The 16,863-nt window shown below is 44.4% G+C and overlaps 1 protein-coding gene across 5 annotated transcripts in view; it reads left to right on the top strand.

The window, feature by feature from the left end:
- The window catches only part of NCKAP5 (NCK associated protein 5), a 970,844-nt gene that overhangs the window by 902,639 nt on the left and 51,342 nt on the right, over window positions 1-16,863 (top strand). For 4 of the 5 annotated variants that reach the window (XM_064382824.1, XM_064382825.1, XM_064382828.1 and 1 more), the window contains 2 exons: window positions 3,584-3,898; window positions 7,368-7,504. In XM_064382824.1, the coding sequence (XP_064238894.1) occupies window positions 3,584-3,898; window positions 7,368-7,504 (452 nt within the window). Of the gene's footprint in view, window positions 1-3,583; window positions 3,899-7,367; window positions 7,505-10,541; window positions 10,675-16,863 lie in introns of all 5 variants that reach the window. The other variant, XM_064382827.1, reaches the window with a different exon arrangement.

Genomic DNA, 16,863 nt, shown 5'->3' on the forward strand with positions numbered 1-16,863 from the left:
TTTATAAGAAAAGAGGTTCAACTGGTTCATGGTTCTGCAGACTGTATAGGAAGCATGGCGCTGGCATCAGCTGCTGGTCAGGGCCTCAGGAAGATTCCAATTACGGTAGAAGGTGAAGGAGTAGCAGGTGTCTCAAATGGCAAGAGCGGGAGCAAGAGAGAAGGTGGGAGGTGCCACACACTTTTAAACAACCAGATTTTGCGTGAACTCACTCACCGCTAAGGGGATGGCATTAAATCATACATGAGGGATATACCCCCTTATACAAACACCTCCCAGCAGGCCCCAGCTCTAACACTGGGGATTACATCTCAACATGAAATGTAGCAGGGACACAGTTCCAAACCATATCAGTAGGCAAAGTAAACTCTAAGAAAACCCTGGCAAGGAGTCTAGGGATTCAACTCAAGAGGGCAGAAGGGAGAGTTACTAGGCAATTGTGATTCTCAGAACTATATAGGCATCCTGCATAGGGCCAGACAACCAGTTAGATGCCAGGCATGTTGGCAGTGGACTCCAGCCTCAGAATGGGGAGCCCAGGAACCAAGCTAGAATTCTAGGGCCAGCACCAATTTCAGAAGAGAAGCTGGGCACCTTGCCTAGAAGCCATGGGGCCATGCTGTGAGCCTTCTGCTCATGTAGCTGTCTCAATGGCTATGAACTGAGCAGAGCCCACTGTGGGGGTTACTTGTGTTTCTGTGGGGAGTCAGCATAGCTTGGAGGCTAAGAACATTGTCTTTGTAGTTAAGCAAGCCTAGATTCAAGTCCAGGCTTTCATTTATAGCATCTGGCCTTGGATAAGTTGCTTAACCTCTTTTAGCTGTGATTCCTCATTTCTAAATGGCAATAATAGTTCTTGCCTTATAGATATGTGAAGATGAAGAGATGATACAAAGAAAACAGAACTCCTGAAAGCTATAATAAGCACCAAACTTTTGAGGACATGTCTTCTCAAAAGGAAAAGTACCTCGAATGTCCTGCCTTGCTGAGCCCTCCTTGATTCAGGAATAGGCAGTCTTGAGGATGCTGGGGTAAATTATTAGGGCAGGCAGCCTGGGGCACATAGGGGCTGACACATCTTAGCTGCTACATCCCACGAATCTTTGATTCTCATCTTCAAAAACTGAGTCGGTTCTGATGAAGATCTACTTACTCCTGTAAGTCTGAAACATTTCAGACTTTCAGAATTGCCCCAATTACAACACATGTACATGCTAAATCTGAAGAGTGTTTTATGTGTAGGCCAAAATTGAGAAAAGACACAGAAGTCTGAATAGCAGGGTCTTTTTTTTTTTGTTTTTTTACTTGTCTGGCAGTGCTTCCTCATGCAAACAGCTGATCCTTTCTCAAAAACACCATTCTATCGAAATGAAATCACCTTATTGAGGAGAAAATGAAAAGAGAAGATCATGAATAATCTGTAAGGCTGGTTGAGAATAATGCTGACCAGGTGGAGGCCCTGAAGTGAATGGGGCTAAAACTTAGGCCTTTTAATCCCGGGAGGGAAAAGCACCTCTCATGGTGTGTCTGTATGATTCAGGGATCCTGGAGTCCATGACCCAACTCTGAGATCCCAGGGCATATGAGATGGCTAAATGATACCATAGTGGAGGAAAAAGGGTATCTGTGTCTTCCTACTAAATATCCCTGTGAAGACTGAAGCCTCTTAAGTAGGGACTTCATCCTTCTAGTACTTCCGAAACCAAACACCAAACTTCCTTGAGCCTAGGAAAGCCAACTCCATACACATCCCCATCCCTTTATTTTTGCCTTAGTATTAGGAAATTCCCAGCAAAGAGGTTTTGAGGGGGAGGGTAGGGGAATAGGCAAATTCTGAAGTTTGAATAGTAATTGCTGAGCATGAAGTGAGATTGTATATAAAAGATACTTAAGGATAAGCTATTCACCTATCAGATATCTACTAATGTGTAATAATTATACTAAGCATTTTGTATATGTTGCCATTCATTACTCATTTACTTGGGTGTCTCACAGTGTGCTTAGTGTCAGTGTAAATTCTAAAGATTCAATGGTGAACATATTTTAATCCTCACAGCAATCCTAAAAGGAACCTGAGACCTCAAGAGGCTAAGGCTCTTGCACAGGGGTTCTGACAATTAGTCATTGGCGGAGATCACTCCACAAGCTCCACAAGCCTCTGTTCCTAAAGCACCAAAGAAGTTGTAGCTATTCAGCCTTTTTTTTTTTTTTTTTTTTGAGACAGAGTCTCGTTCTGTCACCAGGTGCCAGGCTGAAGTGCAGTGGCACGATCTCAGCTCACTGCAACCTCTGCCTCCTGGATTCAAGCAATGCTCCTGACTCAGACTCCCAAGTAACTGGGACTACAGGTGTGCACCACCATGCCCAGCTAATTTTTGTATTTTTTAGTAGAGACGGGGTTTCACCATGGTGGCCAGGATGGTCTTGATCTCTTGACCTCATGATCCACCTGCCTCGGCCTCCCATAGTGCTGGGATTACAGGCGTGAGCTATTGAGATTTTAATACAAATGTCATGTTATAATTTATTACACTCCCCACCATGCCTAACACAGGGCTAAGTCGTTTGTCTTACCCAGTACTAGACTTGTAAGATGCTTCTAAGATGAAACTTAGGAAGTTTAATTCCAAGATTATTATATGAATAGGAGACTTTCTGGATGACATCCAGATCTTGGAAGGTGCCTCACTGGTTTGGATAAATCATACCGCCATTCCAGAAATTAAATACATAGTAATTTGTTCAAATACCATACTTTTCTCTGTATATAAAACTCTTTGAAGATGACACACAATGAACAGAATATGTCACATACATGGTGAAATTACCTTAATTTGTTCCAGAGAATAGTGGGATCCCTGGGACTTCCAAGAAATCCAAAGGGTTACTGATGAGTTTTGTCACTGAATAAAGTGAGAGTGAAAGAACGTGGCTCACAGCCTTCTCACAAGACTTCAAGTGCCAATTGGGTCGAATGAAGCCCACTTGATAAGTGATGTTATGATGGGAAAGGTACTCTTTGAGATGACCCTTCTGGCGTATGAATTACTTGTACCCCCAGTCAAATTAAGAGGCCAGAGATTTAGTCAACTGTTGAATGGGTGATCATTCATGCAAGAGATACACAATTACCATTGTTAGGACATCACTTCAATTTATGTGTGCTCATTACTCATTATTTCAGTTAATAAATTTCAACTAATTGGTTGAAGTCATATGATTCCCAGATTGTAATAAGGGTGACCACAATTTGGTCTCTAATGACTGTTCTTCTTCTGTTCTAACTCTAAAGACCTATCCAGGATATATGCACAAGTAACAACTGCTGCTCGTAACAGGCTGGTCTTCTTACCTCATAATATATGAAGGGGATGTTTTTAGTTTCAAAAAGTCCATTTCATGCGCCTCACTGGAAATTTGCTACACCACTAATACTGTTTCCAAATGCTTATCATTTTTCTTTTTCTTAAATTCGCCCTTTTAGGTGTCACCTTTCCCCTAGATCATCCCCAATTTCCATGATTCTTTTATCCTTTTACATGAGCCTTCTCTAATCCTTTCTCTCTCTGTCATTCTATCTCAGAATCCAACTGCCAGATGAGAACATTGGACAGTGGGATTGGAACCTTCCCACTCCCAGACTCGGGAAATCGCTCGACGGGAAGATACCTATGCCAGCCAGACTCCCCAGAGGACACTGAGCCTCTCCTGCCTCTCCAGTCAGCCTTTTCTGCAGCTTCTTCCATGAGAGCCCAAACCCTTGAACGTGAAGTGCCTTCCTCCACAGACGGCCAGCGCCCTGCAGATAGCGCCATTGTTCATTCGGCATCTGACCCCATCATGACTGCCAGAGGGATGCGACCTCTTCAAAGCCGCCTCCCCAAACCAGCTTCCTCAGGTAAAATGCCAGTTTCTCACCCTTAATAAGACACTTGCTAACAAAAAAGGGAAAAATTTTCAACAGGAGATGAGTAAGTCAGTGATCTGCCTGATAAAAACGTAGATATGTGAGAATTCCTGGATGTCCTTCACCAAAAAGCAAAACAATGTGTGTAACGCAATATTTACTCATAGTATTATGTTAAGCAGTATACACACATATAAGGAAACAGACGTGTAAATACTGGTATAAGGATATATGAACTGATTAAGAAAAAACCCATGCAACATACACTTGTGAGGTTTCATTTTATAAAACTTAACTCTGGGCTGGGCACGGTGGATCATGCCTGTAATCCCAGCACTTTGGGAGGCTGAGAAGGGCGAATCACAAGGTCAGGAGATGGAGATCATCCTGGCCAAGATAGTGAAACCCCATGTCTACTAAAATACAAAAATTAGCTGGGCATGGCAGCGCATGCCTGTAATTCCAGCTACTTGGGAGGCTGAGGCAAGAGAATCTCTTGAACCAGGGAGGAGGAGGTTGCAGTGAGCCGAGATCACGCCACTGCACTCCAGCCTGGTGGACAGAGCTAGACTCTATCAAAAAACAAACAAACAAACAAACAAAAAACCTTAACTCAATATAGACCAATTTAGGCCCAAGATATAAATTTAACTACAATATTGTTTGCCTTCTAACCAGAAACGTACATGTTCTGATGTATTCCTATGCTGTTAAAATATATTTATATTTTGAACTATAAAAGACATAGTTAGATAAATCAGCAGTAGATCGTGGACTAATTGCAATGGAATAGAGTGAGCCTTCCCCTTGAGAAGTACTCTCCTTTGTCACTCAATTGAAACAAGCTTTCATAATTAAAGACAGGGCTAGGCTAAGGGTCACTGTTTTTTCATTGTTCCCTCACGATTAAAAATATTTATTGCATGTGCACTATGCAGCCATAAAAAATGATGAGTTTGTGTCCTTTGTAGAGACATGGATGAATCTAGAAACATCATTCTCAGCAAACTGAAACAAGAACAGGAAATCAAACACCGTGTGTTCTCACTCATAGGCGGGTGTCGAACAATGAGAACACATGGACACGGGGAGGGGAGCATCACACACTGGGGTCGGTTGGCAGAGGTAGAGGAGGGTGGAGAGGTTGGGGAGGGAAAACATGGGGAGAAATGCCAGATGTAGGTGCCGGGGGAATGGAGGCAGCAAACCACATTGCCATGTATGTACCTATGCAACAATCCTGCGTGATCTGCACATGTACCCCAGAACCTAAAGTGAAAAAAAAAAAATTTTGCAGCTCTGGATGACACTAAATAATTTTTAACTTGTATGTCTTATGTTGCTTTTATAACATGCATAAGCATAGGAACTAAAACTTTAACACTTTCATTTATGAGTTGATGATTAGAGAGGAGCTGCAAGTGGAGTTTATAGTGTAGGCTTCTGAGAAATTAGAAAAGGAGACTTTTAATTATAGCTCTTTGAATAAATGTGATTGGGCTATTCCCATGGCTGAGTTCTTCCTTTATACAGTAATACCCACTGCCAGTAATACCCATTTTCCTTCACAGACTTCTGCTCATTCCAAGTCAAGGCTACATTTTTAAAGGCTGTAATGCGTATTATTTTTGAAATAAATGCTTTGTTAATTAATGACACAGCCTCCAGAGATTCAGGGGCGAAATCTTAGTTATAGATTAGGTACTCCATGCCTGAATGGTCACATGTGTGACCTCAATTCAGTGGTGGCTGCCGTAGACTCCATGATTAAATGCTGTCATTATAACAAATTGAATAGAAACCACAAGCCTTGAATTGTTTCATAAGAAGCAATCAGAAGGAGATTGTTCTGATCTTGCTGCTAATATCCACTGCACCAGGTTTCTAAGGTCTCTATCCTTTTTGTTTTTGTTTTGAGATGGAGTCTTACTCTGTCGCCCAGGCTGGAGTATAATGGTGTGATCTTGGCTCATGGCAACCTCCAATTCCTGGGTTCGAGTGATCCTCTTGCCTCAGCCTCCCTAGTAGCTGGGATTACAGGCGTGTGCCACCACACCTGGCTAATCTTTGTATTTTTAGTAGAGATGGGGTTTCACCATGTTGGTGAGGCTGGTCTTGACCTCCTGACCTTAGGTGATCTGCCCACCTTGGCCTCCCAAAGTGCTGGGATTACAAGTGTGAGCCACCATGCCTGGCCTTGGGTTCTATCTGAATTAAATTATGATGAAGGGTTGTAAACAGGTAGTATATGGTAAAGACTGAGGTGAACACACTACAGGAAATTTTTGTCACACATCCTGAACTTTTCTGTCCTCCACATGATATCTGTGGTTCAGAGGCAGGGCCTGCTTTCCAATGCTTCTCTTTTCTATGTCCATCTGTTATTCATGTTAAAAATTAGGGAATGAGAACTAGCTGGAACAAAAAGAAAATGAGATTATACCTCCTTTTGAGCAGTCGCTGCCTGTTTAATGTGTCATTTGAATTGGTTATTTTTCTTATCCCATATAAGAAATGGAAGTCACTGTAGAAAACTCACAGTACTGATGAAAACACAGTTCTTAGCTTCTCCTCACAAGCAAAATGCTGTGGAGAGGTTGTCACAGCATGTCCTGCTTATGATCACTGAGATTGGAGGATAATGACAGCAGCTCTCCATTCTGGCATGACAAAGGCATACACTATGCAGGTTAATCTACTTTTATGGGTAATGGAGAAACTTTCTCTAATTGTTCTCTGCTAATTACACCCTTGCTACTCAGCGTGGTCCATGGGCCGGCATCATCGGCACCACCTGGGAGCTTGTCAGAAATACAGACTCTCAGAGCCCGCCCCATACCCACTGAGTCAGCATGCGCACAAACAAAAGCTCAGCTGATCCAAATGTACATTAAAGCTTGAAAAGTACTGCCCTGAGAGGCCTTTAAGGATCTCCAACCAAAGTTTCCCAATCCACACTATTCCAAATGACCTTAATAAGTATTTTAGGAAAATAGGGGTTCCCTGCTAAGATGTTTGAGAAAGCCTGCAAATTCAAATCCTGTCTTTGGAAACTGTGCTAACACCCATTAGCACACTGCAGCCTCTGAAAAGTCCCCAAAGAAGAAACTTGTCTGTTGTTAGATGAATAACATTATTTGAAGAATAACTTTAGTGTTTCCCGAATGGTTTGCCTGCCGAACCTTTTCTAACCTGTAAAGCCTTTCAACATGTTGTAGACAAGTGGTCTAAGAACAGTTTGCCTTAGGGTCTTAAAAAGGGGCTTCTATAGATGTGTAAACATAATTATGGAGATGTTTTTGGCAGCACAGATAGAGGGGGATGGATGGCAGGAAGCTCAGCTTTCACTGTATTTGGACCTTTTGTTATTATTTCTGAATGTCTCCCCTACCTCCTTTCCTAAACTTGTAAAAGGTGGATGAAAGTTGATATGTGATTCAGCATACATGTCCTCATTTAGGAAAAGGCAGTACCCAAAAGCAGAACGAAGCAGAGCGAAGGCCTCAGACATGCTCAGCATTTGGATATGCTGAAGACCCAATGGCAAGCCAACTGCTTCCAGACTGGGGGAGTGAAGATGCTGCCTCCGGGACCCAGGTGAGGGGTCGGGGGAAGTGAAGGGTGCCATCCACCTGTTGGTCCTGATTGTAAAAATTGTACTTTTAAAACACTTCTGTGATAGATTTTACTTTAAGTGAAATTTTCTGTCGGTTTATTGAATAAGGCCTAGGGTTCATCCTTTTCCCTGCCTTATTAAGGAATACTGGGGGTTCTTGGGACACTTTTATTCTGGACATCAAAGTGCTTCTGAAATGCACCCAGATTCTTGGGTATGGATGCACTCCCTTAGATATTGTGGGAGAGCATTCACTCTCCCAAGCCATGAGGGGACCATTGGAATGATGTTTTTTTCTATTTTTTCATTATCTCAGTAATTATTTTAACCTTTACCTTGTTCTTACAAAACAGGGAAAGCAGGTCTAATTCTGTTGCTTTTAGGGATGGCTAATCAGAGGCTCCACATGGTCAAAGGACTTGCTAGAATCAGTGAGCCCTGAGTTTCATTTTTGCTGTGGCTTCTTCATCTGCCCTGAGATGACACACATGGGACTCCTGATAGGTGACTGGCTCAAGGACCCTTGCTCATCCCTAGTGGGGGTTATGTGGTATCCCCTCCTGTTTGCCCCTTCCAGCAGGTTACTCTGCCCATGGCCAGACTATTCACCATTTCTCCACTTGTCCTGGGGCTGGCCCACTGCAACATCTGCTGTGGTACCTGGTGGTGAGAAAGGTGGAGGAAGACACATGGATCATCTTCCAGAACTTCCTGGCCTTTCCTTGGCCCTTCCCACTTCTGCTGCCCTTGGCTCTCCCAGGCCTGGTATCAAGAGCCCTTGTTGCTATTTTTACTAGAGTTTCTGCCCAGCTATGATGATGAGATACCCAGATTCACCCACATCTGAGGTCAGTGTGGCCAAGCCACCTTTCAGCCTTGAGCATCTGCCTCAGTATGGAAGGGGACGATGGATAAGTAGGGGAGGAGATCCTCTGGGCCCACAGCCTTAATTTCCAGTGGGGAACACCAGAGTCTTGCTGGACTGTGTTCAGGGTCCAGGGGAAAGTTACTGTGGAGCTGAGACTGGAACTGGGCCCTCTAAAGTCCAGGGCAGCACCCAGGGTGGCTGCCTTCACAGGACATGGGTCCAAGAGGCGAAGGAGGAAACTGCTGTATTCTGCCATGCCTTAAGTCAAACACAAGATATCAGGGCTCCTCCAAATCAGCACTTCCCAAACCTGAGCAGGCATCAGAACCACCTGAAGGGCTACACTCTTGTCACCCATGTCCACTTGTGTCTGATGTGGCATATACAGGGCAAGGTGTACACATTTCTAACAAATCCCCAGGTGATGCTGATGCTGCTGGTCCATGGAACACACTTTGCACAGAACAATTGAGAAAACTGAGAGCTGTCAAATTGAGAAAACCATAACAGACACCCAGAGTTGGAGAGGAGAAAACCAGTTCAGGATCCGCAGTTGGTGACAATGGCAAAGGAGTTTGAATAATTCCAAGAAAGTAAAAAGGAAAAAACAGTTACTCCTCCTGACCCAGCGGGGACCTGCAATCCTCACATAACATACACATCCACCAGTAGACACACCTCTCTAGGATTCCCTTCCCCATCATCCTGCACTGGCCCCATGCACTGGAAATCCCTGAAACGCAGAACCCTGCTTCATCGACTGCCAGGCAGGTAAAGTTTCAAGTAAGAATTAGCTTTATATTTCTAGTACCTGGCACGATGCCTGATTCAGTTAGCTTTTGTTGAATGGAGCTATGAAAGGATGTTCCTCATCATGTCCAGACAATGTTACTGGGTCCTTTTGGAGCTCTGGACACAGGTTCCCCAGCACTACAGTCACTGGGCTTGTCTTCCTTCATGGACTTAGTCCTTGCTAGACTACTGGTCTCTCCAGTATTAAGCTCTCCATCCCTAGAACCTAGCGTACTGCTTGGCGCAGAGTAGGTACTTAGTAAACACTGTTGAATGGGAGGGTGGCTGAGTAAATGAATGAAGTAGTAAAGGAAATTAGTGCTTGAATTTGTAACCCCAGATAAGTGAATTTACATCCTAAAATGTGTTTTTATAATCCCCAATCAAATGACACCCTTCCAAACAAACTTCAGAGACCTATCTAATGCATCTGTACTGGAACTGTCTGGCATAGGTGGTGAATAAAAGGCTCTAACAGGACAGTCTACAAACAGAAAAGTCTCCCAAATAACCTTGATTCAACACATAGGAGTTGCACTCCTGGATCCAGTGTTCTGCTTATGTGCACAGAGGGGAATACTGTTCATGCAGCATCAACCGCCTCAGCAATTCCTGAGTACAGCATCATTGTCACACCAGTGACATCCTTAGGGGACAGGGTCAGGTGATATGTGCATGTGAGCAAGAGGGGAAACTGGGTCCCTCAGCTCAGGAACTGTCAGCAGGTTTGAGGACTACATAGGGTCAGCAATTGCTTACTTTCCTAAAGGCTACTGTCCTTTCGGGGACTGAAAGAAAATTATAAATTAGGCAAACATTTATTCTTTTGTTCCCAAGGTTGATTGTTTTATTACCCTCTGATACTTGGAAGCCAATGATGAGATCAGTTAAATAAATAAGCCATTAGGTTTGGAACAGCAGCTCATAATAGGCACTTGAAAAAAATAAGACCCTATAAAGAAGTATACAAAATGCAGAACAGGTAACCGTGGGGGCCTTCCTGAACCTGAGACAATGGCAGAGTACCGTCAACGGCTTCATTATTGCAGGCCTGTTGCTGCAGCTCTGGTAATTGAGTAGACAGCATCAGCTCCTCAGAGGCAGAAAAAACAGCAATCCAGAGTTGCTCTGGAGTGGGCGGTGGGCTGGGCAGTGGGAATGGAATTCTGTGCACACAGTGACAGCCAAATGTGAACTGTGTCACATCCTCACAGGATGCTCTTGTGGGCTGGGCAGTGGGAATGGAATTCTGTGCACACAGTGACAGCCAAATGTGAACTGTGTCACATCCTCACAGGATGCTCTGCCCCGTTTTGATTTGTATGAATAATCTTAACAGTCTCATATTACTCATTTAGGACAAGGTACCCAGAATGTGTACATACTCTGCCAGCGGTGGCAGTAATAGTGACAGTGACCCGGACTATGGAGATAATGGTTTTGGAGCTGGAAGGGGACAGTTAGTGAAAGCACTGAAGAGCGCTGCCCCAGGTAACAACCGGCGAGCTTGCTGGCCCTGCAGGTTCCTCTCTCTGGGAAGCCGCTGATTATACCTTTCACTGTGCTTGGCCCCCACCCTCTTTGATTTTATGTTTTTTCTTCCTGTCTCTCCTGAGATCTAATTTTCTGGTACGTACAGAAGATTGTCTATGCGCGTCCATTTGTTTTCTGGTGTAATCTTCATGACATTGCAGTGCAGTCTGTAAGGACTTTATTTCTGAATCCAGCATCTCTAAAACAGCCTCCAATTGAGTTATCTCAATAATGAAGGAATGACTATAAAGATAACTTTGTTCTTAATTATATACTCTGGCAAGTTAAATCATCCAGTGAGACATGGATGGAGTTTTTCAGGCTTTCTGCTAACATCATGCTGTGTAGCCCTGGACCTGTTAGCTGTGCCATTATGAACAGGTCTGTTTGTGAGATTGAAGTTCCCTCACTATATTTTTCTTTGAGCCAGAATTGGCAGTAGGAAAATTATTATCCCTAGGCATTTAAAAATATGTCTATTCAGATGGTACTTCCTTACAGATACAAGAGGACAGACAAATCCCTAACACAAAATGTGATTTGGGCTCTGCTTTTCTTCTAATTCTTTCTGGATTGTCAGAAATATTTTTTTTTATTGCATTTTAGGTTTTGGGGTACATGTGAAGAACATGCAAGATTGTTGCATAGGTGCATGTGTGGCAGTGTGATTTGCTGCCTTCCTCCCCTTCACCTATATGTGGCATTTCTCCCCATGCTCTCTCTCCCCAACTCCCCACCCTCTGCTGTCTCCCCCTACTCCCCCCCAACAGACCCCAGTGTATAGTGCTCCCCTTCCTGTGTCCATGTGTTCTCATTGTTCAACATCCATCTATGAGTGAGAACATGCGGTGTTTGATTTTGTGTTCTTGTGTCAGTTTGCTGAGAATGATGGTTTCCAGGTTCATCCATGTCCCTACAAAGGACGCAAACTCATCGTTTTTGATGGCTGCGTAATATTCCATGGTGTATATGTGCCACATTTTCCCTGTCCAGTCTATCATCGATGGGCATTTGGGTTGGTTCCAGGTCTTTGCTATTGTAAACTGTGCTGCAATGAACATTCGTGTGCATGTGTCCTTATAGTAGAATGATTTATAATTTTTTGGATATATACCCAGTAATGGGATTGCTGGGTCAAATGGAATTTCTATTTCTAGGTCCTTGAGGAATAGCCACACTGTCTTCTACCATGGTTGAACTAATTTACATTCCCACCAACAGTGTAAAAGTGTTCCTATTTCTCCACATCCTCTCCAGCATCTGTTGTCTCCGGATTTTTTAATGATCGCCGTTCTAACTGGCGTGAGATGGTATCTCAATGTAGTTTTGATTTGCATTTCTGTAATGACCAGTGATGATGAGCATTTTTTCATATGCTTGTTGGCCTCATGTATGTCTTCTTTTGTAAAGTATCTGTTCGTATCCTTTGCCCACTTTTGAGTGGGCTTGTTTGGTTTTTTCTTGTAAATCTGTTTTAGTTCGTTGTAAATTCTGGGTATCAGCCCTTTGTCAGATGGGTAGATTGCAAAAATTTTTCCCCATTCTGTTGGTTGCCGATTCACTCTAATGACTGTTTCTTTTGTCGTGCAGAAGTTGTGGAGTTTGATTAGGTCCCATTTGTCTATTTTGGCTTTTGTTGCCAATGCTTTTGGTGTTTTGGCCATGAAGTCCTTGCCTATGCCTATGTCCTGAATGGTTTTGCCTAGGTTTTCTTCTAGGGTTTTTATGTCAGAAATATTTTAATGATGCAATGGAGAGCCATTCTTTTTCTGCTAATCAACTTTTTTCTCAAATACTAATTTATAAATTATGTGATGAAACCATAATTTTATTTTTTAAAACAAGGCTGATACGTTTAGGAAAAAACATAATCTAGCAGTCATGTCTGTTTCCAGTTTTCAGAGAATATTGGTATTTGCACTGGGGAAAGGAGGGTGAGAGTAAGAAGGGCTCATTAATCTGAATCACCACTTTGTCCCTTGCTTCTTATAAGTCATCAGAGAGGTAGGATTGATGGTTGAATCATACAAAGGTTTACCAAGAAGAAAGTGGCGAATACCCCCGATATTTTAGTTGCTTGTTTTCCACATTGGCTTTTTGTGATTCATTGGTGTCCCTCTGACCGTGACAGATGAAGGGGAAGGGGAGGCCACTGTCATGGTGCTTACCCAGCGAAGATGCCTAGGATGATGCCAGCTCCTAATCCATGCGCTTCCCTTGAGCCCATCGTGAGTCCTCAGTGAATAGCCTCACCTCACCAACCCTCAGCTGCACACCCAGGAACGGTATCCAGGGCCCCTTTCAGCTCTCACTCTCTCCATTCATTATTGAACAAATGTTTGTTGAAGGCTTCCTCTGAGCCAGTTTTCCAGCAGTGAGTAAATGGACAAAGATCCCTGCCAGATGGTAAGCAATAGATATCATAAACAAGTAAATGTATATGGTTTGTTCAAAGGGGATGACTGCTACGGAAAAGACAAAGTCAGGCAGAGAAAGGGAGAGTGAGAGTGCTGGCAGTTGGAGGAGAAGTTGAAATTGAAGTGGAATAGTCACAAGGAAGCTCGCTGAGAAAGCGACTTTTGAGCAGAGAGAGCTGAAGCGGGAGAGTGAGTGAGCCCGGAAGGGCACTCCCAGCAGAGAGAACAGCGCGTGGGGTAGACTTGAAGCTGAGTACCCTCTGGAGTCCATGAGGCAGGAGGCTCAGATGTTGCTGCAGAGAGAGCAACCTGATGGATGAGGTCAAATGAGAAGGGGCCAGAAACCCTGGAACCCTGTATGCCTTTCTGAGGACTAACCCCTACTCTAAGAGACATGCACAGGGAATTTGAATGACTTAAAGCCCAGGAGTGGCATGACATGCAAAGTTTAAAAAGGATCCCTCTGGCTGCTGTATTGAGAAAACTGAAGAAGCAGGATCAACTAAGAGATTGTTATAGGCATCCAGGCCAGAGATGTTGATAGCTTGGACCAGGATGGTTGCAATCCACAATCCACACAGTGAGCAGCACTGGCTAAGAGACCTCCCTCAATGATGGAGATGCTTTATGTCTGCACACATGACTATTAAGCACCTGAAACGCAGCCACTGCAAGCAAGGGACTGAATTTTTTAATGTAATTTTTGCTCCAATTTTCCTAAAAGTTCTCATTTGGGCCATTCCTTTTCCTTTTTTTTTTTTTTTTTTGAAATTTTAATTAATTTAAATGTAAATATGAATAGTCACATGTGGCTCATACAACATGGGGAGTGAGAATGGTCTGATTACAAATCTAATTAAAACTACCACCTGACTCAAACAAGGCATGATGGCTCGTGCCTGTAATCCCAGCAGTTCGGGACAGTGAGGCAAGAGAATAGCTTGAGGCCAGGAGTTGGAGACCAGCCTGGGCAACACAGCGGGACCCCGTCTTTATAAAGTTTTTTTTAAAAAATAAGACGGGTATGGTGGCACACACCTGTAGTCCCAGCTACTCGGGAGGCTGAGGCTGGAGGATAGCTTGAGATTAAGGCTACAGGGAGCCATGGTTGCACCACTGCACTCCAGCCTGGGTGACACAGAAAAACCCTGTCTCAAAAAACAAAAACAAAAACAAAAAACAAAACACAATATGATTCACTGGTAGACTGGAAAAAAAAGGAGGGTCAAGGATGACTTCAGACTTTGGCTCTGGGAAGGGCTGCATTTGCCCTTACCTTCTGCCAAGTGAAATGGGGAGTTCTGTGTGGACATGCTAGGTTTGGGTGCCCATTAAGCCTGCAAGTGGAAGTGGTGAGTAGGTGGGAGGTTAGGAGAGTCTGGGGCTCATGTTAATTAGAGTATCATCAGCACATCCACTGCATTTAAAGCTGTGTGTTCAAATGCAATGAGGAAGGGAGGGAGTGTAGACCACGAGAAGACTAGGTCCTCCCGCCTTCTCTCAGTCATGGAGAAGAGGAAGACCCAGTGAAGGGGGAGGCGGGCTGGGGAACATGACGTCTTAGAAGTCAAGTGAGGAAGGTATGCCAAGGAGGAAACTCATGATTCTGTCTGTTGCTTGTTACTAAAAACAGGCGCGCAATCTTCAGTTCTGTCCTGCCCCTCCCTCTGCCAGTGGGGTTCCAGTGTAGACAGCAGAAGTAGGCACGAAGGGGGAGGATGGTATAAGTGTCCTGAAAAAGGAGACAAGATTTAGGACAAATTCTGACTCCAAATGAGAGAGTACCTGGGTACGAGTGCACTTACCTCAGGGCCCCTGTTTCAGCATCACAGTCCTGTCTACATGAGTTGTACAAGGCAATCAAGAATCCACATTAGGTTGTGGCTCTGGATGACCTAATGATGAACAGTAAACTTACTGCTTGAACTTTATTTTTAATCCTTCTGCCAAATGAAGTGAGTCCCAGCCTGAATATTTTTCTCTGTCAACCCACTTTGCTCATCCTATTTCCTCCAACCAGATCAAACCCCTCTTTGAAAAGGAACAGCTTTATTTTATTCTATTGCTTTAGCTTACGGGAAAATGGTGTTTCTTCGGAGAAGGTGTTGAGATCTTAGAAGGAGCACAAAGAGCAAGACAGTCTTTCCCTCCACCAAGGTGCCTACAACCTACCTTTAAAAAAGGATGTGTTGGACAGGCGCGGTGGCTCATTCCTGGAATCCCAGCACTTTGGGAGGCTGAGGCGGGTGGATCACGAAGTCAGGAGATCGTGACCAGCCTGGCCAACATGGTGAAACCTTGTGTCTACCAAAAATACAACAAATTAGCTGGGTGTGGTGGCGCATGCCTGTAGTCCCAGCTACTTGGGAGGCTGAAACAGGAGAATCACTTGAACCCAGGAGTCAGAGGCTGCAGTGAGCTGAGATTGCACCACTGCACTCCAGCCTGGGTGACAGAGCGAGACTCCCTCTAAAAAAAAGAGAGAATGTGTTGCCAGAGATCTGTCCTCGCACACCCAGACAGCCAGCCACAGGTCAGCCCCAGCTGTGGCAGTGCTGCAGGGAAGGAAAAATGTTCTGTGCAGACAGCTGGCATGGCTGAGGGTGTGTGCTAGCTTCCAGTGAACCCTAGGAAGGGGCATTAAGGATGGAGGCAGCACCATTAACTTTCCAAATGTTGGCAAAGGTGGTATAAAAAGAAAATAGAAACAGGAGAAAAACAATAACAGGAGGACATGCCTTGAGTGTCTGGTGGAGATTTTATTCCCCCTGAGTCAGTGTTTCCTTGCTTTCATCACATGTGCCTGTGAAAGGGAGATTGGCCATCCCACCCCAGAGGCCCTTTTGAAATAACAAGGTTCTGTAATAGAGGTCCGCAACCTGCAGGGTGGAATTCATCAGTAGATCGTGAAGCCTTATTGGATGTTTGCCAAGATAGCTGCCCTTTTTCATTTTTCAAACGCACCCTTTCTCCTTGGTTCCCTGAAATTTCCTTTTTTTTTTGTTTTGAGACAGTATCTCCGCTCTGTCACCCAGGCTGGATGGAGTACAGTGGTGTGATCTTGACTCACTGCAACCTCTGCCTCCCGGGTTCAAGCAACTCTCCTGCCTCAGCCTCCTTAGTAGCTGAGATTACAGATGCACCACCATGCCTGGCTAATTTTTGTATTTTTTTAAGTAGATTTCATTACGTTGGCCAGGCTGGTCTCAAACTCCTGACCTCAGGTGATCCTCCCGCCTCGGCCTCCCAAAGTGCTCGGATTACAGGTGTGAGCCACCACGCCAGGCCAGTTCCCTGAAATTTCCCTCGGGCAGGAGAGGACATTTGATAGTGGCAGTTGGTCCTCCACAGCTTCCACGAAGCTTACAGAGGCTGCTGCCTGTCCCCTGTGCCCTCCCACTACCGACTCCCATTGACCCCAGCTCCTACCCTAGCTGCTCACCCTGGTAGTCACAGCATAGCTGGGAACCCACTCTTCAGAACAGGGTGGGCTATGGCCCCATATTCCCTGGAAGCTTTGTTTGCATCACACTGAATGTGGCCAAAGAAGCCTGCCTCCCAAAATCTTGCCTCTGGGCTCATAACACACTAAAATAAATGCATAAGTTTTCTTTCATGTTTGGTTTCTTCAGCTTCACTCTGAAAAATGTTTAGGAAGTCTAGTTGTTAGCAGAGTCAGCGGTGGGAGCAGGATTGAGGAGCTGGGTAGGTGGCCCAGCGGAGGAGTAGC

The sequence above is a fragment of the Aotus nancymaae genome, unplaced genomic scaffold (genome assembly GCF_030222135.1).
Source record: "Aotus nancymaae isolate 86718 unplaced genomic scaffold, 86718_ANA_hifiasm-v0.15.2.pri h1tg000029l, whole genome shotgun sequence".
Classification (NCBI taxonomy): domain Eukaryota; kingdom Metazoa; phylum Chordata; class Mammalia; order Primates; family Aotidae; genus Aotus; species Aotus nancymaae.